Genomic DNA, 24,446 nt, shown 5'->3' with positions numbered 1-24,446 from the left:
GCTGAGTAGTTCATTATGGAGAAGGAGGGGAATCAATAACACACACTGCTGTGTGTGTGTCTGCCCCGGAGAATGGCTGTTGATAAGGTTCATTCACTGGAAGAGAGAGGGAAGATATGATTAAAGGCCAGAATATATACTGTACTGCATGAGTGTGCATGACAGATGGGAAGTTTGATGTGCTAGTTTACAGAAGACTAATACTTTTTATAAAAACCAACGCAGAAATTACAGGATATAATGGAGGAGATAAATAATTCTAATGTTTGGCTAGTCACTTCTGGTGTCCTCAAATGTACCTCTGTAAGTGAAGATAAAGAAAATTAGCTTTTGCCCTTCAAAAAGTGAAGCAGCATTGCTGTCACATACAAGACAGTTACCAGTAGCACACAGCACAAGCAATAACCACTAAAGGTAAACAAACAAATGCACGTTATGACTCTAGATATTTATTTTTTCATTGCTTTCAGAGCATAATTTGCCCTTTATTGCTCCCATTAATAACCTTTACCAGGTTAGGTTTAGCAGGATATGACAGAAGCCATTTAGCCTACCATATAGAACTGGAAAATGGGCAATTCATAAGGGGCTCCGCAACACCAGATTGTGTAGAAATTGCATTAAGTACAGTTTAATCTAAATATCCCATCTGCAATGCAGTATATTGACTTCCTTGAATTTTCAGCTTAAATTCTCCACAGATTTAAGGTTATTGACTGGATGTGTGTTTCATGAGATGCTGCAGTGGAAGTGCAACGTTGTCAGCTCTGCTCTAGAATGCAATAAAAAGTGAGTGCTCTCAGTTGTTAATATTGTTTCACTGACTCGTCTACTAAAACCCTAGCCTCATTGCATGCCAAACCATCAGCAATAGTAAATAAAAATGCATCTAAATCATTGTAAAGCACATTTTATTTCTGTCTGATCGGAGTGAAGGCAATGCACCAAAATCTCAGCTGGGATCCATGCACACACAAAGGCCAGCCTACTTCAAAACTCTTTTGATCAGTACAGGTTTGTGTCATCATTTTTTGATGTGGTTCATGAGTGAGTGTGATTCCCTGATGGGGCACTTTATTCTCACAACTGCTCTAACTGAGGCCTGGCTTTTGTAAACTTGAGAGGAGAAGTGAGAGAGAAAGAGTTGCGAGAAGAGAGAGCAAGAGAACCAAAATTGGACAATAAAAAATCTATATAAAGTAAAAGGCAAAACAAAGAAATAAAGAGAGAAAAAGAGTGTGAAAGGGGAAACCAGCAGGGTCCCTGAGGTGTGTGACCCATTTGTGAGTATGCTGAAAAGTATAAAGAGCATTTCCTTTAAATGGTTTAGCTTACTTGTGAACAGGGCAGTTAAGACCATTTTGACTTGGTGTTAATTAGCACATCTGCACGTGTGATGCAATTTTAACTATTTCTAGCTGTATTACATCACAACATAATAATAAAAAAATCATAGCCACATAAATGCTAGTAACAGTGTGTGTGTGTGTGTGTGTGTTTTGATATTCTGCAAGTGAAGCAACGAAGCAAAGTGATAGTAAAGGCATTTGTTACAATTTTTATTTTAAATACATTGTTCTTTTGAACTTTCTATTAATCAACGAATCTTAAAGAATATATTATGATTCCAATAGAAATATTGATCAGCACAAATGTGTTTAACATTGATGATAATAAAAAATGTTTCTTGATCACCAAATCAGCATATTAGAATGACTTTTGAAGGATCAAGTGACACTGAAGACTGCAGTAATCTCTGCTGAAAATTAAGCTTCCCCATCACAGAAATAAATTACAATTAAAAAATATTAAAATATAAAACAGCTATTTTAAATTACAATATTTCACAAGAGAGCAGTTCACTGTATTGTTGATTAAATAAATGCCTCAAATAAGTGCAGTGGCAATAAGACAAAACAATCTTGATAACCCAAAATATTTAAATGTTAGCGTGTACATAGTGTCAGTCCAAAATCTTACAGGATGCAAAATATTAGTAACACTTATATAATAAAGTTTTATTTGTTAACATTAGTTACAATGACCTAACAATGAACATTTTGCAGCAATTACTAAAATTACATATATCTACATACATAGTACATCAATACATTTCTAACATTTTAACGCGGTATAAATAAACAATAATATAATATGAAAAAACATTCAAACAATGAAAAATGGCACATTTAGAAATCATCATTAATCTGGTTTTAAAAAGTATAGTTCATTGATACACCTAAAACATTAACTAATGTTAACCAGTTTTAACCACTTTATCAAAATGTTAAAGTTATGACATTGTTGATTGCAAAATTCAATAACTGACAACACAATGCTAGTAACAGAGTAATGATCTTAGATATTCCAACATAAACAGACAATAAATCATTGCACAGCTCTGACAAGATTGATAAGACCTTTCTTACACAGCCGAACTCAAACTGGTTAACAAAAGCAACGGCCTATTCCGTGGTCCCTGGGGTGAACTTTGACCTGAGGGTGTCTGATGACGATGTTATCTCAAAGGCCAATGGCTTCAGGCCAGTGATGCCCCTTTGGGGACCCTCCAGTCAAAGATCAGTTATTCATGTGGATCTCCCATTACACAGACACTCAGACAATATGATACTCTCTCAACCCCTCATCTCATCCTCCTGTCATATTAGCTTCTGTATGACACACAGCTAAATTTATACACTGAATTATTATATCTATGTCCATACTTCATTCAAATTGGTTATTTTGCTGAGATTCAAGTAAGAACAGAAAATAAATGATTCCCTCTTGCCCTGCAGTGTATCTGGGAATATTTTCATCAGCTATTCCTGGTCCCCGCAGACCTCTCCGTTTTAAACACTTAAGGGCTAAATAAATAATGACAAAGGCAGCAGGCTCAGTGGAGCAGAGAGAGAGAGACAGAGGGCCACCAGCAGAGTCCCACAGGCCAAACCCATCCAGGCAGACTTACTGTTTTATAGGCCTCCAAGTACCCACCAGCCATACCACGATACTCTGGGCTCCTGAAGAGTCAAAAATGAAAGAAGTGGGAGAAGATAGTCCATAAGAGAAGATAGTCAAGACATGGTTTTGTGCAAATTAAATGTACAGTCTATCCCATTTGAGTTTATGTATATCTATGCATATCTATCAGTCGAACTAAAGCATTTAGGTGACATTGTTAAGTTCCCCTGCAACTATTTTTATCCCTTTAAACTAATCTTTGATCATCAAAATGACAGATTTAAATGTTTGTTTCCATGAAAATTATTTTTTTATGACTTACCTAATTTAGTATCCAAAGATACATGAATATGCTTATTAGTCCCTGCCCCTACTCACACCAGCTTGTACCTTCAAGTAGTGAACAATACACAATGGCAAGTGCCAATATTGGAAAAATGAGTATCGGAAAGTGAATCTCTGAGTATATTTATTCAAATTCTCAATGGATTATAGCCTGGAAACCAAGCAAAGAGGGCTCCCCTTACAATCACAAGCTGCCTCATTTTAGTTCATTATGATCTCACAAATTTCCATTGTAATCAATGAAGCTCTGCACTGCACAATTAATCTCTTACTTAAATGACATCTACACTGTTTGTTCCAGTGAAAGTATTCGTGAACTTGTATAACTCAGAACAAAACATTTTGAGAGGTGGGAGGAGTCTGAAAAACAGGTCTGATTGGCAATTGCATCTAAAACATCAACAGATATGCCTGTGATTGGCTCCATTTCTCAGCGCTGCAAAAACATGTTGTGAATAGAACTATGACCAACCCCGCCCTACGAGCCCTTACGAAAGGAAAATATATTTACCAATATATTTCTTAAAATATATTGTGATATATTGTAATATATTATTTTGCCTTTTTATTTTCTAATATATTATATATTTGAATACATTTAATAATATATTGATGATACATATATTACATAATATATTGCAAAATATACAAATGATTGCCACTTTCAATATATTGCAATATATTGGAAAAAATAAATATGTATAAGAATATATGCCTAATATATTACATGATATTTTCCAATATACTGCAATATATTTTTGTTTCATAAGGGAGTAGACAGGATTGGTTACATGATGTTTGTGACGTAGGGGTATAGATGAGTTTCAAACCACGTTTTTGAAGATTGTCTTTGGTAAAGCTGCAGTTTGAAGGACAAAATCCTCAGCAATGATGTTGTCTGATGAATTTGCATATGGTTTGTCTTTAAGCAAAACCAGAAAAACATGCAAAGAACATTAAAACATTCTTTTCACCACACAGGAGGCTAAAATGGCTTTTTATCAGATTGAAATCAAACTTCAAAAGTACTTATATTTGTCTTACTTGTGCTTATATGGTTATTTCTCATTGTAACTGATCCTTCATCTGTCCTTACTCCATTAATTTATTCATCCCTCTTCCCTCCTTCCTCCTCCTCTGTCCCCTTCCCTCCTTCCTCCTCCTCTGTCTCCTCCACCCCTCCCCTTGTCTGTCTTCCTTACCCCATTCCTTCGGAGAGTCTTGCCAGCAGGAAAGCATTATTGAATCATGTAAAACTTTCTCTCCTCTGATTGAATTGCCAGATAAATTGCCTTCGCCCTGTGCGAGCCAAGCTACGTGTAAGAGCTTACAGTGATAACCCATTAAGACTGAATTCATTTAAAGAGCTTTCTTTTAGACGGACATCAATAAAAGGCTTTAAAATAAGCCCTGTTGTGTAAACCAAGCATGTTAAAGAGATGCTAGCAAGGTCCAACATCCTGCACTCTGCAGCACACAGCAGAAAGCTTTACTAATTCTCTTAAAAATAAACGACAGGATGAACTGATATATCACACCATCCCCTGTGAGAGGAGGAGGAATAGAGGCTTCAAATCCTTTCCGAATGACATCTGGACATCAATACACGTTGCCTCCCATTCAGAGTGACAGTAAAAGCTCTATTGATTTTTAGCAGATTAAAAACACAGCAGGGAGCAATTTAAACTAGACTCACTTTTCAGAGTGTCTTTAGCCACTCCAACTAATGTTTTTCAAGCAACATAATCATATCTAAGAATCTTTCTGACCAACACAAATATATATATATATTTACATATATATATTTATATATACAAATATATACATATATATATATATATACATACATATATATATATATATACATACAAATATACATACATTATATATATATATATATATAATAAACGTTTTTGAGTAGATGATATATTTTGTAAAAACCTTCTCCAATGTTGCATGTTTCCAAACTCTGAGATTAAGGGGCTGTGAAAGATTTGTCACTTTAGCATTTCCACAAAAATGTCAATACCAATTCGACAATCAATAGCTGCTTCAGTTTTGGACTAAGCTAAAGACAATGTCTACCCTTGATATCATTATACACAATTTTGAAAATTACAGTGAAGGATCATTTAACTTCATTTCTAATCAATACATTTTGATGCCATCATCGTAAACTGTAATTACTCGATAAGTCAGAAGAATATATGACATCATATAATCTATTACCTGCACATCAATCCATAACAATGCTTCACCCAAAATTATTATTTTAAGCAAATTGTCCTTAAAAATATATATATATATATTTCTCACAGACCCTTAAACATTATGTGCAATCAGGTTGATTCTATTATAGGACCTTTATATTTTAAATATAAAAAAACTAATATTATATTCTATTTTAAAATTGGACAAAACAAGACATTTTTAATAAATGTAAATACACTGATTAACTCTAATTGTGTGAAGGTAAGTCCAATGACTGTACAAATATCAAAAGGGATGCATGGCTAAAAATCAAAGCAAAAGCTTTGCCTGAACATATGTTGACATGTCAAATGTGAAGAGCTGCCAGTCTGAGGCATCAGGAGAAAACACATTACATCAGAAAATGAGTTAGTAAACAAACAGAAATCCATCGGGAACAGGTCTCAATAAGCAGCTACACACACCTAGAAGTGACTGGAGCTGTTCCCCTGGGTTTATAGAGGTATCCATTTAAATAAAACTCACAGATTCTCTTTCACACACAAACACACACACACACACAGAGAGAGAGAGAGAGAGAGAGAGAGAGAGAGAGAGAGAGAGAGAGAGAGAGTGTACAAATTAAGAGGGGTGCTGTGTGGAAATCAGTTTTCCCATACCACAGGGACTAATACAAAAAAAGGAAATAAGAACAGACAGAGACAAATATACAGAACAAGAGAGAGAAAATTATGAAGTAAGGCAGAAGTGAGAGAAAGCAAGAGGACATAGATTACAGAGGTGAGAGGTGTGAGGTAAGAGCAGAGAATGTGTGATGGGTCTAAAACATTCTGACAATTAAAACCTTTGACACTGTCCCGGCAGTAAATACAGTGAGCTGAATCAATAGCGGCCAGCCATAAACACAGACACATAACATACAGCTGCACAAAATGCTATGGATTTCCAATGGGGCATGTGACATCAGCCACTTTCAAATGCAAATATTAACTTATGCACATTGTCCTTCTGGTGGTTGGGCACCTATTGATTGGATAAAACTAACTCTATTGATCACTGAATAGTTAATGAAGATAATTAAATCTATGAAGTACAGTACTTAAGACTGTTTCTGAAGTCCTCACACAGACTCAGGGGACACACAGAGGACTTACACTTTCACCATGCCCTCATGCAGTATAAATTAGTGTTAGCACGATCTGAAATTAGAAACTGAAGAGCAGACTAAAACATAACAGAAAAGATGATAATATTTCAGGTATTAAAGAACAGCATATTGGTGCCTGTATATTTTACGGCTTATAACCATACATTTCATTTAAGCAATATGATGTCAATATACTTTTGAAATATTTACTCTAAGAAATTTACAAAACATTTTTATGGAACATGATCTTTACTTAATATCCTAATGATATTTGGCATAAAAGAAAAATCCATACGTCAACCAAACACCAAAAGAAAAAAAAAATCAGGGTAACGCACATAACAGTGCAATAATGCAATAAAAAAAATATTAAATAAGATGTAATGCAAAAACACCATAATTACATATAAAAATTAACAAAAATATTTATATTTCAAAAATCATATGTAGGGAAAATTTTGGAATGAGCTTTTACTGTTTTTCACTGTGGTTTTACTTGAAGTATTCGATGCATTAAGTTAGATTGTAAGATAAGTTATTAAATAGTATTTTTACAGTTTTTACAATTCTTTTACACTGTAAGAAAAATTTTATCATAAAAAATAAAATAAAAAAAATAGGCTGTCATCCAAGTAAAAAAATAAAAAGGCACAAAAAATATCCCTAATCGACCAGCATAACGTATGTCATTAAGAAGTGCTGGAAACAGGAAAAGGTTGCTGTAGGAATAGCATTAAAGGGCAGTGTGCAGTGCGCAGGCCAATGTTAAACAAACTGCCAATCAATATCTCTTTTATTAGTGGTCACAATCAATGCAGGACTGACAGAGCAGACCAATTAACACTATTGATCCACAGGAAAGAGGGAAAGGAGGAGCATACCGGAGAAGGCTGATAAACAATGGCAAACTGACAAAAGGAAAGAGTCTCTGATTCAGGAAAATATCACTCTCTCAGAGCGATGGGCTCTGAAACACCGGGTTCCCACACTGTGTGGCCCCCTGGGGTGTGGTGTGGAAGACACCATGACAGAAAGCAGACCTGGACTATCTCCCAAGAGGAAGGGGGGTTAGGGGGCAGTGGCCTCTGTCTAACGGTGCTGCCTGCGCGTGACGTGGGGTCTGCATTGGGAAAGCTGCTGCTCCTTTCTTCTCATCACACACGGAGCATTCTAATAAGGCCAGAGTGCACATTCCCCTCCTCTCGCCCTCAACCCCAGAGAACCGTCCAGATAGTCTGCATGAGTGAACGTTTGTGCACGTGTGTGTCTATTGATCGCAATTTCAAAAGATAAAAGACTAATTCCCACAATGAACATCATCAACTCCATGCATTTGCAAACAGCAGCCTCGATTATCCACGTTTAAAGTCCTTATCATCAGTCAACGAGTGTTTGGGCTGTGAACTACAATAACACAATCCACATTGCTTTCCGAAAGTGCTTATCGCCATGTTCCCAGTTTTTCCAAGTTATCCATACATATCTTTTCCATTCCTTTCCATGGAGTACAAATCTGCAGCAGTGTTCTCCTTCCTGTGTCATGTCCTGTTCCCAAGGAGACAGGGTCAGAGGGCCATATGGTGAGTGTCAGCCGTGCTGGCGGCTCTTATGAGGGGTTATCATGGAGCTGAGCTACCTGACCCCTGCGCCCTGCTCACACTCAAGACAGCAGCAGGAAATGTGACAAGAAGAGCAACCGAGAAAAGAGGAAAAATAGGTAGGGGCTTCCTAAAGGAAGAAGGGACTATCTAGTGCTTGTGGTTAACAAGCACATTTTTATCTTATTTATGTTTCAGATATATGTTTGATGGGTTTGTAAAAAATATAAAATCACATTATTGGAGGTGTCCTTTCTGTAACAGGTCAGATAAGGCTCCTCTTGTCAAGTACGACTTGATCTGGTTTGACATTGTGAGACATAAAACGTGTCGTGTACAAAATAAATAAATGTGACTATATTACAATGTAAATTTAAATCTCATAATCACAACTGTATTTTTCTTAATTGCATCTTATTATCTCACACTTTTAATTGCAAATGTATATCTCAAAATGAAGCTTTATATCTCAATTGCAACTTTTTGCTCCTAATTGCTTTTTTTTTCTTGCAATTGCAACTTCATATCTCACAATGTGACATTAATGTACTGTATATCTTAAAATGTTACTTTACTTATCTCATAACTGCAATGTGACATTAATGTACTGTATATCTTAAAATGTTACTTTACTTATCTCATAACTGCAACTTTATTTCTCTGAATTGTTTACATTTAAGTATTTGGCAGACACATTTATCCAAAGAAACTAACATTGCATTGCTGGTAATGCTAGTACCATACTCTACTGTTTGAGCTACAGGAATTGCAAAACAAATTAAATGTGACACAATGTCAGAATTATGTGATTTATTTTTTACCCTCCAATTGCCATTCTATATCTCACAATGAGATTTTATTTCTTATTTTAAAGTAATCTAATATGCACCCTTTTTATTTTTACTCTTATGCAGAAACAGGCCTCCGTAGATGACATAAAAACTTTCTTTTGGACAAAAAATATCTGTCTAGATTGTCCGGTGGATGCTCCAAAACTTCCTGTAAACACTGTCATATAATGACACATTGAGCATTGGATTGATGTAACTATACAATCAGTATAAAAACATGTTTGGAGCTGGGAAATAAACAAACTGCCAGCCGGAGGTGGATTGTATGGGTCTTGGAGGAGAGTTTGTCAGCAAAGTAGTTATAAAAATAAAAGCTCATGATGTCTACCGCTCATACACTGAATGGCTAGAACCTAAGAAATTATTGGGTTACCTTCTGTCAAAAGAAGCTATGGCCATCATTCTTTCTCTCTCCTGTTTGCTCTCCTTTTTACCTCTCACCCCTTTCGGCCCATGCTTCCAAAACCTAATGAATCTCAGAAAGGCCAAAGATTAAAAAAAAAAAGAAGAAGAAGAAGAAAGAAAAAACCAAACTGGTCTTTGCTGTTTGGCTTGTTCGTTGGGTATGAAAGTTTAACTGAGCCTCTCATTTAGAAGGTGCTTTGATGAATTAAAAAGGACTGAGAGTTTATGCTCTTTCTCTTTCTCTCTATTTTCTGAGGCTGGATGGAGTTTTATGCTATCCACCAATGCGTAAAATATTCACTGTATGGGACTGAGTGAATTCATTTGGGGTGTCAGCCCGTCAAACAAAGAGCTACTCAATAATCTGAGATTTGAAACACAGTCCTCTAAGAAAATCTTTACATCTCTGCTTTAGCTCCACTGTTCACTTATTCATCCTCTGCCTGTCCTCTGTGGGCCCAAATTCTTACTCCCCAACCAGAAAGAGAACCACACACAATACACACTGCACACCAGATAGATATAATAGGATTTCAAATTGAATCTCTCCTCACTGAAATGACCAAATGAAACCCTGTGGTCAGCAGTGGCAAGAATACTAGACCAAAATAATTCTATTTGTATAATCATCTGAAGTTTCTGGTGAGTTACATTTATTTATTTATTTATTTATTTGACAAGGTGCAAAACTCACTTCTTTCCTATTTTCATCATTCTATAACTGCTTGTATGATTTGTTTCAGAATAAAGTTTTGTATTTTGATTAGATCACCAGTATAAAATGTAAAAGGTGCATTTAATAATACTAAAATCGAGCTTTATTCCCTATCCAACAAAACATGGAATTTTGCCACCAGACACTATAGGATGTAACTTGTTGAAATTATATATAATGCAATATAATGTGGCACAATATATTGCAACTTTTTAAAGAGGCAATTTAGTTCAAGCAAAGGAATAAATCAGACAGAGACACTGAGGAGAGATACTCTGATTTTTGCCTGGGCCGCAGGGTTTAAACATGAAACACAAAGGCATTTTACAATCCAATTCAATTTCTGAATTTGAAATGAATTTGAAATGAGGAAGCAAGCAAGAAGCAGAATTAAAATATGAATTAGAACTTAAAGTGTTAGTACAATTAAAATAATTTGAAGGTATTTAAAAAAGGTTTTATAGTCCTTATAAACAGACTGATTTAGAGCAGGGTGGAAAACACTTTTATTTCCTTGAAGGCCATTATCTGTGGAATATATTTTAATTGCAATTTAGTAAATTCCACTTCTTTCCAGTTTAACATTGTGTGGGGGTGGCACATTTAATTCTAATTCACACTCATGAATGAACTAAAAGTCAATTTTTAAATTCAAAATATTTCGGGGTTAAACTGATTTATTTGATTAAATAAACATTTTAACTAAAAGTTCTGCATTGATTTCTTAAAATAACATTGTTGACTAGAGCAAATGAACCTGATATCCTTATGTGAGAAAAAATTGCTGGGCAAGAAAAACTCTCTAAAGCACTATATTTCATTTCAAGCATCAAAACACTCTACTCTAATCTGTGTTTACTTAGAGAAGCTGACTCTAAAACAATAAAGGAAACACCTCTAAGGGTTGATTCAAGTTTCTCATTCCCCAAAGTAAGCTTGACAATCTGCTAATCAGGAATTAGCAGTAACAACAAAAAGCTGCAGTTGGGTTTGAAATCTGATGAGGCATGTGCGGCCAAGCCAAGGTCAAGGGCTGTGTAAGAGCCATGTCGAGAACTAGTTTACAATAACCAGCTACTTCAGCAATCAAAGGTATTTAATTTCACTTTCTGTACAGTTAACAAGAGCATTTGATGTTGGCAGCTATGTAACATCTGCTTTTAAGTTCTGCAAAGGGATTTTTCTTTTTCTTTTTTTCAATAGACCTGCTTTAGTGAAATCCAGATTCCAGTTTGGAGAAAATAACCTCAGTCGGGTCTGGAGGTACATAATGCATGTGATTTGAATGAAATGAAATAGCCATGTCTGAATAACACTCCATGGTAACAGTATTGTCTCCTGGAAATGAAAACCCACAGCACTGTTAAAAGAGTACAGGGTGACATTCCTAGCGTGTTACATGGGAATAAAAGTGAATCCAAGCTGTGTCTGGGATACTTGGATAAAACAATATCTTTTTTGTGTGTGGGGGGGGGGGGGTGATAGACTGTAGTCATGAGTGTGTGTTTTTTTTTTCTTCAGTTTAACTTTATATCAATGAGGAAATACAGAAATTATGAAAGATATATCAGTGAAGCATTATCTTACCAATCACAAATACATTTTATTCTATTCCTGATGAAATGGCTTTGAAAATAAATTATGTTTATCCACGGAAAAGTGAAAGAGATGCTTGTTTAGGACAATGAGTGGTTGGGAAGATTGGTTCCACATCAGAAATAATGTACCATTAAGCGCTGACACAACAAGGCTCGACAGGAAAGATGACAATAAAATGTGTGGAGGAAATATTTTTTAGAGCCATCTGGCTTGCGTTTGAAAGCAAGCATGGAGAAGAAAAACTTTTCCAGTGCCTGGCCTGCAAATGAGGACCAGAGGCCTCAGCAATTGAACTGTCATTGCAGGAGAGGCCGTTTTGTTCATGGCCATGAGAGCGGGTTTCAACAGCCCCTGTCTGTTCCCACTTACCTCCAGAGCGGCACACTCTCACCTGAAGATAAAAGCAGTCAGGTCAATTTTCTTAAACCTACAGAATAACAACAGTTACGTGATGATGACTACCAATTGGTCACTTTCAGTTGCTTCTAAGTCCCAGGGATGAAAACCTGAAACTAAAATGTGCAATCATAATGGGGATAAATTAATGTTCCTTTCCGCCTGTACATGTAACTTAATCTTGAATTCTCCCGCCCTACACGGCTCAACATTTTCCCTCCTCTGGCATTCTTACAATCCAGGAGTAAAATCAAACGTGAAAGAAAACTTCTCAATTAGTTGGACTTCTCCTGACTAATACTGCATGATACCCAAGACGAGGCTTTGAAGTAAGAGCAAGTGGAAAAGTAATTTTGACATCACAACAGCCTTGATCACTTTAATGTTTGCAAAAAAAAATAGACATAACCTATATTGTCCTGCCCTGCAAACCAAAAGCACAGCAGTCTCAGAATCCAGACTGAAATAATGGAGACTGGGACCTTGCAATGAACCGTATCCCCCATGTCTCTGTCGCAGCCCTTCAACTTCCAACTTAAAAAAAAAAAAAAAACGCTACAAACCAGTGCAAGCCCTCAGAAGTGTTTATGCAAACAAACACCAAGCATGGCTATTTGTATGACTTGGCACCAACGTTTGGTTAACCACCCACAAGCATTTGCAGATGGGACTTTTTCCAGGGGGCCATAAGTGCGGTGAGAAGTGAGAGAGGGAGAAGGAGAGAGAGGGGTCACAGAGGAGAGGATGACTGCAGAGCTACGGAAGTTTTAGAACCACACAAGATGTTGTCACAGATCATGATGAAGGGTTATAATTACTGAGACACTAATGTAATACTGGACTTATTTGTCCCCACAGCTTACTGGCAAGTTGAATGGAATTGGTACGTGTGTGTTTTGAACATCCTTTAATAGATGTCATACTCTAAGCATTGCATATGCGTACACAGACACACTACTAAAATCAAAAATTAATTCTTTTTTCAGCAAGGATGCAATATTTGATGAAAAGTGACAGACAAATATAGTGTTATAAAATATTAAGCCGCACAATTGTTTTCAACATTTATAATAAGAAAAAATTGTTTGAGCACCAAATCAGCATATTACAATTATTTCTGTTTTTTTTTTACAGACCATAAAACTGTTGAGTAGAAGTTAATATACAAATACTGTATAAACACATTCTTTATCCACATTTGTTTGTTAACAAAACGATGAAAATTTTCATTTTGGATTTAACTACCCCTTTAAGCACTAGAGCCTTACACAACATATATTTAACCTACAGTATGAAGATAGCATATACATGTGCACATACATATGCAGAATATTCTACTAATTCACTAGAGGGCCTTTTTAGAAACACAGAGACACTGACTGAGTCATCAAAGTATCTTCCAGTTAAATCTCACTGTAACAAGTTACAAATTCGCTGACAGCACAGAAACATTGATTAAATTACACTGGGGCATTTAGAGCTGCTGACAGCTAAACAGTCCTGTTCACCTAAATGTACATTATAAACTACAATGCACACACATTCATCCGTGATAAGTGTCATTTGTTGCTGAGTTGAGAAAATATAATACTGGCAAGTTTTTTGTTGTTAATTAAAAATAAATAAATAATAAAGAGTGAAAAGGTAAACTTTAGCATACTTTAAAACACACCAAATATACTTTTAAACATATACTGTATACTTAAATGGAAATTGATTGTGATTTTGTCAGACACTTAAGCATGTTAACTGCAATTAAAGGAAAATGCGTTGTATATTAAATTCATATTAAATGCAATTGGTCGAACTTAAGAGTGCTTTTTTTGACCCACTTAAGTAGGACAGTACATCTTTACAGTACAAAGTAGAGTACATCTTTATATGAAATTTCATAATATATTGTTTACTTCTATCATACATGGTTAAAGGGTCATTTATTAATTCATTTATTTTCTAAAATGTTTTATTATTTTTGCCTCTTATTGTACAATATGAGAAGAGAGTTAGTAATAAGTAGATTGCAGAGGACCAGACCCATGCCAGATTCAAACCCTGGTCCCCACAAGCCAAAAGCTAATATATGCACTCAGCAAGTGTGTCACCACCTGCAGTTATAATTTAAAATTTGAAATTTAGTTCATTTAAAATATATTAAATGTATATCAACTAACACATTACTGTTCAATTAAAATGAAGTATTTTACATGTTCTTTATAATTTTATTCAACAAAGTAAATCAATTCATGTGATATCCTTTTTACAAAGCGCAATAAAAAAAGTGTAATTACTGTACGTATGTTAATAAACTGTCATGAAAGTGTAAGCCCACTTTAAGTGCACTTATGTAGATTTTTTATTCCATTATATTATCTATATATACACTACAAGTACACATTCAATACAGTCAAGGGCATGTCTTTTCACAAGAGTATTAATGTAATATACTCCTGGAAAATAACTTGGTAGTTTAGGCATATGCATAGGCATATCTTTTAAAACAATGTATCTAATCAGCAAAGAATATATATTTAATCATTTACAGAAAATGGAGCAATTATATGATTTCAAACTTGACATTGAGGAACAGACATCAAAGCAATTCCTAATTTATTGCATGAAATGCAAAGCTTTTATTAACATAGCTAGATTAATAACTTTATTACCTCTCTAGTAGACGAAGATAATTGAAGAATAAGGTCTTCTTGACTCAAGTCAATTTTTCCATCTACTTAGATGAAGTTTGTTTTGGATTTTGCTGGGCAGTGTTATGGCCACATCCATTATAATTTGAGGGTTTCTCATTAGAATATGTATTATTTCTTTTCAATTTTTGGATAATTTAGCAGTGTTAATACCTGGCCAGAAATGAAGCGAGGATAGACAGTGAGCAATAATTCAGGATCTCGCATGTCTGGGATTCATCTGAATATATCAGGAATATCAGACTTGTTTAATGAGATATCACTCTGCTTCGATCCTGAGTGTCCCCTCCCCTCACTCTGCCCCTCTCTGAGCAGTGCCTTATTATTATTTCATAAAAAAGCTCTGATCTGTCTTATGAAAAAGCAGAAAAGCTTTGTGAAATTCATTAAAGCAGCCTGAGAAATGTATTAAATGAGAAGGTGAAGCTGGCTGTTGGTTTAACCTTTCTGCTGTGAGGCTTTGAGCCTCCATAATCCCTATGCAAGGCTAACAGAGGCCCAGACACACACACACACACACACAAACACACACACACACACGTAAACGAAGAGACCATTCAAATTCCCTTGTCACAGAGAATGCTATACAGTAATACAAAGTTGGGAAAACATCAGATCTATCCATCAATGCATTTTAGAACACTACAGACCAAACACATTCCTATAGGAATGGATGTGATGGAATCATATCAGGAACTAGCTCTCAAGATCCTGAAAGCACTGAGAGCAATAGGGATGAAAAGTGATAGGTGTGTAGGATTGGTCATTGTGCTCTACCTCTTCATTTACGACCCCCTCCAACCCAGGCACTGTTCCAAATGCATTATGGATGAGGCTGCCCATATGCACTTGGGCTATCATGCGTGCCCTTGCACAAGGCTTTAGAGAAACTACAATAAACTATCGCATAGGATATTCTGACCTTCCTCTCAACTTGTTCCTCTTTCTACAATTGTGCTCTCGTAACAGGAGAAGTTTGTAGAATGAATACTGATCTTGAGATGGGGGTGTGGGGATTTTTGAATATCCTCAATAATCAGATATTTCGTTTTACTTTTTGATTACTGACCTACAAGGTAATGCATAATCATGAATGTGAGAGACCCAGGCTAGTTGTCACATGGGCTACACTGAAGTAAGGAAGGTTTTGAATAAATTACACGTTTTCTATAATAGTGGATCTATATATTGGTTTCAAACATCAAGCAACCTTTTAAATAAGAATTCATTTCCTGATCTTCAGAAAAAAAAAATCTATATCCTACTGTATTTTTTATTTTCATTATAGCTAATGAGTGAACACAACTAAAAGTTGTTTGCATAAAGCATAATGAAGGTCATTTTTAAACAAAAGATAAAACTGTATTCTAAGGGTATTCTTAAATGTTAGTCGGGAAAAGCTGTCAAAATTTTACTGGATCAAGTTTGGGTTTTAAATGTTATATATTCATATAATTATTTATTATAATAATTTTGGGCAAAATAGTTGTAGACAACATGCCCTATTGAAAATCATTCATTTTAATCAAATAAAAACCCTAATCTGAAAAAATACTCACTGGAGTCAATCAATCTGTAACTACTTCCCTACATCAATGTATACATACACCAGTAATATCTCACCTGTATATCAGTTCCTAAGACACAAAGTACCCTACAGGAATAAAGGTTAAAGAGATCACCAAAAAATGAAAATTCTGTAAACATTTACTCACCCACTTCATTCCAAATTTATATGGCTTTCCGTCTTCTGTGGAACATAAAAGAAAATATTCAGACAAGTGAATGTCAAAGTTCACCGATACGGTCTGGTTCCCAATATTGTATTTTGTGTGTTTGTGTTCTGCAGAAAAATAGAAAGTCGTACATGTTTGGGAGGACATAAGAGTGAGTAAATGATGACACATTTTTGGAGTATATTTTTGGATGAAAAATCCCTTTAATTGACAGTTCATCTCCTTCATGAGAATAAAACATGTCTGCAAAAATGTTCCCATTTATACTTACTTCTCTATTTCCAAAATCTTGGTAAGACTGCGGTGACTTGAACTGAGCGTGGCACTTGCTGGACCTGCACGCTTCCGCCATCACAGCTGCTCCATCAGGGCCGTTCACTTACTCGCAGCTCTCTGGCGCCTCTCGAAGAGTGAGCTTGTAATCGCAAACAGATCATCGTGGACAAGGTTCTTATCCTTTTTAGGCAAGGTCATTGAACTATTCCTCATATATTGTCCCTGGAAATGATCAGATGAGAGTGGATCGTCACAGATTGTTACACGCTTGGCAGTGACCGCGTGAATGCTGTGACTGCTGCGCGTGAGGGATGATGATATTCGAGCACTACATTCGGTTCTTTTATTTTCGATATTCACACAGCTCATTAAATTAGTATTTCACTGCCTAATTTGCCTTCACTGTTAGGACCACATGTTCCCATAGGGTTGGAATCAAATAAAATTGTATTTGGGGTACCAGTTAACTGATAAACAAACGTAATGATAAATAAGTCTTCAATGAAAATCTAAAATGCTAAAAAGGTTTATGAGATAGTTGGGTTTAGGGCTACTATAGCCATCATTTGTTCAGAATAAAAGCAATATGGTAGAGGTAATGTCCCCACCATGTTACATAAACAAACGTGTGTGCCTGTTTGTGTGTGTGTGTGTGTGTGTGTGTGTGAGAGAGAGAGAGAGAGAGAGAGAGAGAGGAGTCTTGTAATTATATTGTCTAAAACATTTAATAAGATACACGTATTACACTTTATCCAGACTTATTCCACGTGAGGGAGCGTTATTTCTACCATCCCTTTCAAGTACGCATCCTTCAATTAGAATGCTGTTCCCGTCGCCTCCCACTACTGCCGTATAATTAGACTTGAGAGATTCAGCTAATTTCTCTCTCTCTCTCTCTCTCTCTCTCTCTCTCTCTCTCTCTCTCTCTCTCTCTCTCTCTCTCTCTCTCTCTCTCTCTCTCTCTCTCTCAGTTCCATTCTGATTGTCCAATTTCACCTCAAAGGCATATTTTCACGGTGTAACTTGCTGGTTAAACAAGGCCATATCCATTTGTTAATTGATGCAATTACGCATTTCTCGTAATGGTCGCGTAGGTCCCGAGACACGCATCAATCAGTTTTCTGTTGACCTGCCAGAGGTTCTCTTCACGTCTGCCGGGACTGGCCCTCTCTCTAATAGAGAGAGATGGAAACATCATCGCAATTAACATCAGGTCGGACCTCTGATCGGTCAGAGAGATGCGAGGAAGGGTCCTGTAGATCCCTCCTCAGTTCATCTGCTCATCAACGGGGTAGCCTACTGTCTGATGATAATAATAATAATAGAAAAGAGAGGAATCGATCTTGGAAAGACAGATAAATATATTGCTAGACATTTTATATAAATAAAATAATTTAAATAAAATTGTCTTGAATACTGATATGCCATCTTTATGAACTTGAAATTATTGTAGCCTACTTGAATAAAAATATTGACAGGGACACAGATAACAGGTAATAAAACGCAATTTGGCATTACAACCTCATTTTGTAATGAATATTCAAAACATTTTCAAACAAGGTAAATGATTATTAATTCTTATATATATATATATATATATATATATATATATATATATATATATTATAATTAAAAAATTAAGAATGATTTAATGTTTATATTTATTCTATCGCTTTTAGCAAACCCAGTAATACTTTTTGAGCTCTAAGTCTTGGAATACACTAATGTCTAAAAAGAAGAAAAAAAAAGAAGAAGAAAAAAACAGAGGGGACAGGGGTGTGCAAAACACACCTCAAGAAAAGCGCGAAGCATGACGTGATTGGCAAAGACATCATTCTATCCTCGCCGTCCCGGGATTAGAATGACGTCACACTGATACCCGTGCATGGATGAATTCTAAAGAACTATAGAGGCACAAATAATAGCACAACCACAAGTTCATATCTTGCAAGTCTTACGTTATCCTTTAAGCTTTCTACAGCTGTTTAACAACAATATTTTTGTACTTGATGAAGCTTAACTCTAATTTCTCATTTCCTTAAGGGGATTATCTTTACATATAAAACCAGGGCTGGCGTAAACATCTTCAGTGCTTCCCAGTTAAGTGCAGTCATTTATTATTGAGCGAAAGGCCGAGTGTGGAAATGTGTGTAAGACGGTGGATTTGAAGTAGATTTGGTTTCAATCGATCAGCAGGAGAAGAATATTGCTTATGGTAACAAAAGAAGCAGCTATGTCTTTCTCTCAGTTTGGATATCCTTACAATGCAACTTCTCAGGTAAGCATGAAAATTAGATTATTATTTTTTTCTCATTAGATTCTTAATGAGCGCAATGTTGTTTTTTTCTTCACATTCTGTCATTATTTGGACCCCAGTAACTAGCACTACTAGGTAGCATCAGATTGTTCTGTCACTAAGTCCTAAAGTAAAGTTAGGCGATATCGTGGGGTTTGTCAATATTTATAGTAATGGGTTATTTGAATTATAAATGACCTCACGTGTTGTTGTAAACGTGTAAATTACCTTTACAGTGTAATTGTTCAGAGTGAGAGCAGACTCCTCCCTTTGCCGGTAGCCTTTTCCGTCTGTGTGTATAAACTAATTATACATTAAGAGATAACGGATAGATAATTTTGACAACACAACTTCGGCTACAATCAATTAAAGTTGTACTTTCATGTTAAAAAAGACGGCTATGTTGTAAAAAAGACGCCGCGCTTGATGCTGGTTAACTTTGTAACCCTGACGCAAAACTTAACAGAAAGTTTGACTTTCAGCTTTGACAGAAACATGTTTTTACGCCGAACGTAGGCTATACATCAACTCACAAGAAAATAATGTTCGCCTAGTTTTAAGTAAATGTTTATGGATATTTCAATCATTTAAGTCTCAAAAAAGTCAAATTCAAGTAGCCTACACCTCTTGAATGAAACGCATTCATGAGAACAAAATACAAGCGCTTTCAAGCAAATCCAGTTCCACACAAAGCTTCACCTTACCTCATTTTTATGTTTTAGCCTACTAAGAAAACTGTGCACATGCTTTGTAACGCCAATATAAACTGACATGTCTATCCACAATTATCATTTTTCTTCATGCAGTTTTTCGTGTCGGCAAACCCCAGTACGACTTGCTGCGATTCGATTTCCAGGTCGGTGACGGAAGGATCGAGCGCGTCTCAGACCGCAGCTTCCTTCTGCTGTCCCTCCTATGAGAACCGGCTGCTGGCTAGCACGCGGACTGAGCTCAACGCCGCGCTCGGGATGTACGGCTCTCCCTACGCAGCAGCAGCGGCCGCCGCCGGTCAGAACTACGCCAATTACTTTCCGTACAGCGCCGACCCCTCTGCTATCTACTCCAGCCTGGTACGTGTAGCCCTCTCATCAGATACAGCGCGGGTCCTCCGTTCCATCGATTGACTCATTCAAGTCACGGCTTGTTATTGATTATTTTGGCTTGGTAGGAGGACCATGCTGTCTAGCTGTCGGGTGAAATAACTTTGAATAATCAAAAGATATAGACAGAGAATGAAGCGACATAGTCATCTTGTTTGCTGTAAAAGGGCTTAACTTGGTATAATTTGCAATGAACAGAAATGTGTCTATAGTTTAGCATGTAGGCTAAATGATAAAACATCTTTATAATTTACGGACAGTAAAGAGATAAAGTACTGTTTCTAAATAGTAAATGCGCTTAGCTCAGTGCCAGGAATATGACAGGAATTTACAGGAATATTAAATCTAAATTTTAAATGTATTAAAAGTTTTTATTATTATTATTATTATTAATATTATTTATTATTCTCTAGAACCCTCAATACGAAATCAAAGAGGGATCAGGCAGTCTTCATGGCACTATAACCCAACCCACTGCCTACTATCCATATGACCACTCACTGGGACAATACCAGTATGACAGGTGAGATTTGTCTCTGCCCCATCTCTAATATGATATTTTGATAAATAATAGATATCGCTTCAAATACACATTCTGTTAACCATTTTAAAGATGCCACATTTTAATTTGATTGAGGTATGGGACAGTTGATTTTAATGGGTCAACCCGAAGAAAAAATGCCACGCGGGAGACAACAAGCACTCTTAAAACATGGCTTTATGAACATCGGAAGAACCCATATCCTACAAAGGGTGAGAAGATCATGCTGGCCATTATCACCAAAATGACTCTCACGCAAGTGTCTACCTGGTTTGCCAATGCTAGAAGGAGACTAAAAAAAGAGAACAAGATGACCTGGTCCCCCAAAAACAAAGCAGGCGATGACGGAAAAGAAGACCTCAATAAGAGTGACCCAGACAGTATTACCAAAGGTACCTCATAACACTTCTCAGTTAAATTACATTCTTTAAATTAAAAGAAAAAAGTATTAGACTGTTTGTAAATGCACGCGAGTGCCCACTGAGTATCTCTCACTGCTCTTGCACAGACTCCAAAGACAGTAAAGATGAGCGGGACCTGCAGTTCAGTGACCTGGATGACATAGAGGACGAGGACTGTGACAAGCTGGACAGTGACTGTGAGAAATCAGGTCAGGATGACCTCTTGACTTCCTCCCCTCCAAACAGAGACTGTAACCCTGACCTCCCTCTCCACTCGAACTTCCCATCTTTTCCCTGTAGTCTAAAGAGTTTGGGGGCTCTGAACCCTGACTACCTGGATCATCTGAGCTCCAAACCACAGCAGCAGCAGCCCTCACCTCAGTCCAACTCTATCAACACTGTGGCACTCTCTCACTTTGAGGCAACGGAGAAGCCTCGGATCTGGTCGCTGGCACGTACAGCCGCAGCAGGGGTTGTATTAGGTACGCAGCATGGTGGGGATGTACGGACTGGGCCTGTGGACTGTCAGATGCAGGGAGTCAGGTTGCCCACAGTCGGAGGAGTGCAGTGTGGAGAGCTGAAGGGCCTTCAGGACTCTACCAGTCTCAGCAATACGGAAAGCCTTTACCCAGAAGGACTGCAGGGGATACACAAGGCATACAGCAGTGAGAGCTACAAGACCCTCCAGCTTCACTCTTCATCCTATCCTGGACTGACAGAATCCTGCCAGTATTCCTCAATGGAAGGTACAGCCTTTCTGTGTTTGCAGAGCTATAGAACAAGTCCAAGTAACAATCATAAAGTTTCACACGGTTATCCAGTGTTTGTAATTCTAAATGCTAGTCAGCTTCCGGTGTAATATTTCAATTATTCAAAATACCTTTTTTTCTAAATAATTACTTTAGATATGCAAAATAAAGGAAATTAAATACAATGTTTGTGTATATTTGATCATTATTTGTGTAGTTTACTGACAGTTGTGATCTCTTGTGTTTGTGTACAGGCTTCGCCAGTGCAGGAAAGACAGAGACAGAATCCAGTGAGCTCAACACGTGTCCAACAATCCAGGATGCCAAAACCACTGCATTCAGACCTGTGATGAAGAGGTGAGGCAGGTGAGCATGAATGAATATGAATTTATTGTACCCATTCTGGTGGTGTTTGTAAATAACTGATATCTCTCACATAATGACCAGATTGAAATGAACATTAACACATTGCATACTTAATATGTAAGAAAAATATGTAGATCTAAATGTATATGCAAACTATTGTGTATGGTTACAGGTTTTTCGAAAAATAAAAATAAAGAAATCCAATCTTGTAGGATTACATAATATCTGTCACCCACAGTCTGCATTCATGTAATGCCATTACACATACTCTCTAGTAAAGTATCTTTGATAACAGTAAACATTTGTGCTGTGCAGCCATCGGCTTAACTGATGAACTTTATTGGATTTCTTTAGCTACTTTAGCTATATTGCACAAAAAAAAACAGCAATGATGTCTCTTTCCATTTGGCATCTGTTTCTGTTTGTGGCAATCTGTTTGATTTGAGGTAATGAGGAATATGTGTCCTCTATGTTCTGTAATTCTGTGTCACAAGGATTTCATCACACAGTTATCCAATATTACCTGTCATTTTCACCTAGCTTAACTTTCACAATATCGCGGCCTTCTCATACATTTCACTTCTCCCTCTGAATTAGGACTGTGGAAATGCCAATAAACACGGGGACATTTTTATGATCATTATGCACTATGGAACGGAGTCAACGAAGAACTACTGTATAAGCCCATGGCAGCAGACACTTGAAATAGCAGCGCGATGAATATGTGTGCTCTTTCTGGAACTGTGAAAACTGGAGCCAGCCATAATTTTGCACAATATGATTTGATGGTGTCAATAACTTTATGCAATGTTTTGTGTATGTATGGGAATAAATTGTGATTTCTTATGTTTGCAATGGCAATCGTAGTTTAGTAATTCTATTTATCTATTTATTGTTTGATTATCCATCTACTTTATTTATCTGTTACCATGTGTCCTCTCAAGGTTTTGTTGTGTGTTACATTTATTTCTCTGTGGTTATATGCTTAATGTTATGTGATTTACTTTTTTTGGAAGCTGGTGTAAAATATACTGTCAGTCTTTTTACTTTTATTTACCTATTAACAATAAATGAGGTGTGATACTGTGCTCCTGAGGAGTGTGCTATGTTTATATCAAGAAACTGTGATTAAATGTCATGTTGTTATTTATAAAATATTTTCTATGAAATCATTTTCTCATTTTTGTTTATTGATTTCCGTTTATAAATGAATCCAAACAGCTTTATACAGTTCAGTTCATCCTCTTGACTCCATGACTAAAGCCGGGACGTTTTTAGAAGGTCATAAATTCAGACTGGGACGTGAATGGACTGTGAAAAAAAAAGGGTACATCAGTTTCACATTGTCAGTCTTTAATCGGAATTGGCATCAAACACTTTGTTACTGTTCAGGCTCAGAGAAGCAGCAATTGGTTATGAATGCAGCTTTGTCTACACCGCGCGCGAGCAGGTTCATCATCATCAGTCGGTTCTTAGTTAACAAAGAGGTCACGCGGGAGCATCCATACCATGAATCGCGCATCAAGTGTTTTGATGTTGATCAGTCAACTGCTCGAACTTGCGTCCCTGGGGATCTTTAAACATCCAATTAAACTTGTGAAGTAATGACTGGGCTGCCTCAAAACTACAAAGAAAAATATTTTCCGTTTATCTACAGTGTTAGACTATTTCCCTATGGACTAGGCAAGTGACTCGGCATGCTTAATATCGCATTAAACTGATGAAAAGTATAAGCCAAAAAAAGCACACTATCGCGCATCTAATTCATGTCAAGACTGATAGCGTGTAGTTGTTTTAGTGAAAAAAATAAAACAAGCTCTATTCTTTAAACTTTTCTAGATAAAAATGAAATCTCGTAAATGAGAAAAAATAAAAAATAAAGTGATGACCTACTGGTCAGGGTCCAGAAAATTAAGCCGAAAGAGACATTATTTCAGGACGGATTGAAAGATTAAGGCATGTAATAACAGTATTAGGTCTATTCAAAGGCGATGTGGTCAACTCGTGGTCGAACTGAAAGGAGGTCGAGCAGACTGTCGATGTCACTT

The 24,446-nt window shown here is 36.5% G+C and overlaps 1 protein-coding gene and 1 long non-coding RNA gene across 3 annotated transcripts in view; one reads left to right on the top strand and one right to left on the bottom strand.

The window, feature by feature from the left end:
- The first annotated feature begins 18,619 nt into the window (after positions 1–18,619).
- On the top strand, positions 18,620–23,063 carry LOC132114540 (Iroquois homeobox protein 6a). 2 transcript variants are annotated; one of them, XM_059522708.1, is made up of 7 exons: positions 18,620–19,223; positions 20,048–20,311; positions 20,755–20,864; positions 20,979–21,274; positions 21,391–22,029; positions 22,287–22,389; positions 22,996–23,063. In XM_059522708.1, the coding sequence occupies exons 1-7, from the start codon at positions 19,158–19,160 to the stop codon at positions 23,033–23,035; spliced, it is 1,518 nt and encodes a 505-aa protein (XP_059378691.1). In that variant the 5' UTR covers positions 18,620–19,157; the 3' UTR covers positions 23,036–23,063. The 2 variants fall into 2 exon arrangements, with proteins under 2 accessions (XP_059378691.1, XP_059378701.1); XM_059522718.1 differs by having other exon boundaries at positions 18,621–19,223; positions 22,287–22,398.
- A 504-nt stretch (positions 23,064–23,567) lies between these two features.
- The window catches only part of LOC132114553 (uncharacterized), a 50,154-nt gene continuing 49,275 nt past the window's right edge, over positions 23,568–24,446 (bottom strand). Inside the window, exon 3 of the long non-coding RNA XR_009425333.1 lies at positions 23,568–23,709. This is a non-coding gene — a long non-coding RNA (uncharacterized LOC132114553). The remainder of the gene's footprint in view (positions 23,710–24,446) is intronic.

The sequence above is a fragment of the Carassius carassius genome, chromosome 3, assembly GCF_963082965.1.
Source record: "Carassius carassius chromosome 3, fCarCar2.1, whole genome shotgun sequence".
Lineage (NCBI taxonomy): Eukaryota > Metazoa > Chordata > Actinopteri > Cypriniformes > Cyprinidae > Carassius > Carassius carassius.
This window is presented reverse-complemented; position numbering and strand designations above follow the sequence as displayed.

Bases quoted from the DNA above. Each gene is read 5' to 3' on its own strand.
- LOC132114540 (XM_059522708.1), top strand. From the start codon at position 19,158: ATGGTAACAAAAGAAGCAGCTATGTCTTTCTCTCAGTTTGGATATCCT. The intron at 19,224-20,047 runs GTAAGCATGAAA...TTCTTCATGCAG, and splicing joins CTTACAATGCAACTTCTCAG to TTTTTCGTGTCGGCAAACCC. The intron at 21,275-21,390 runs GTACCTCATAAC...GCTCTTGCACAG, and splicing joins CCCAGACAGTATTACCAAAG to ACTCCAAAGACAGTAAAGAT.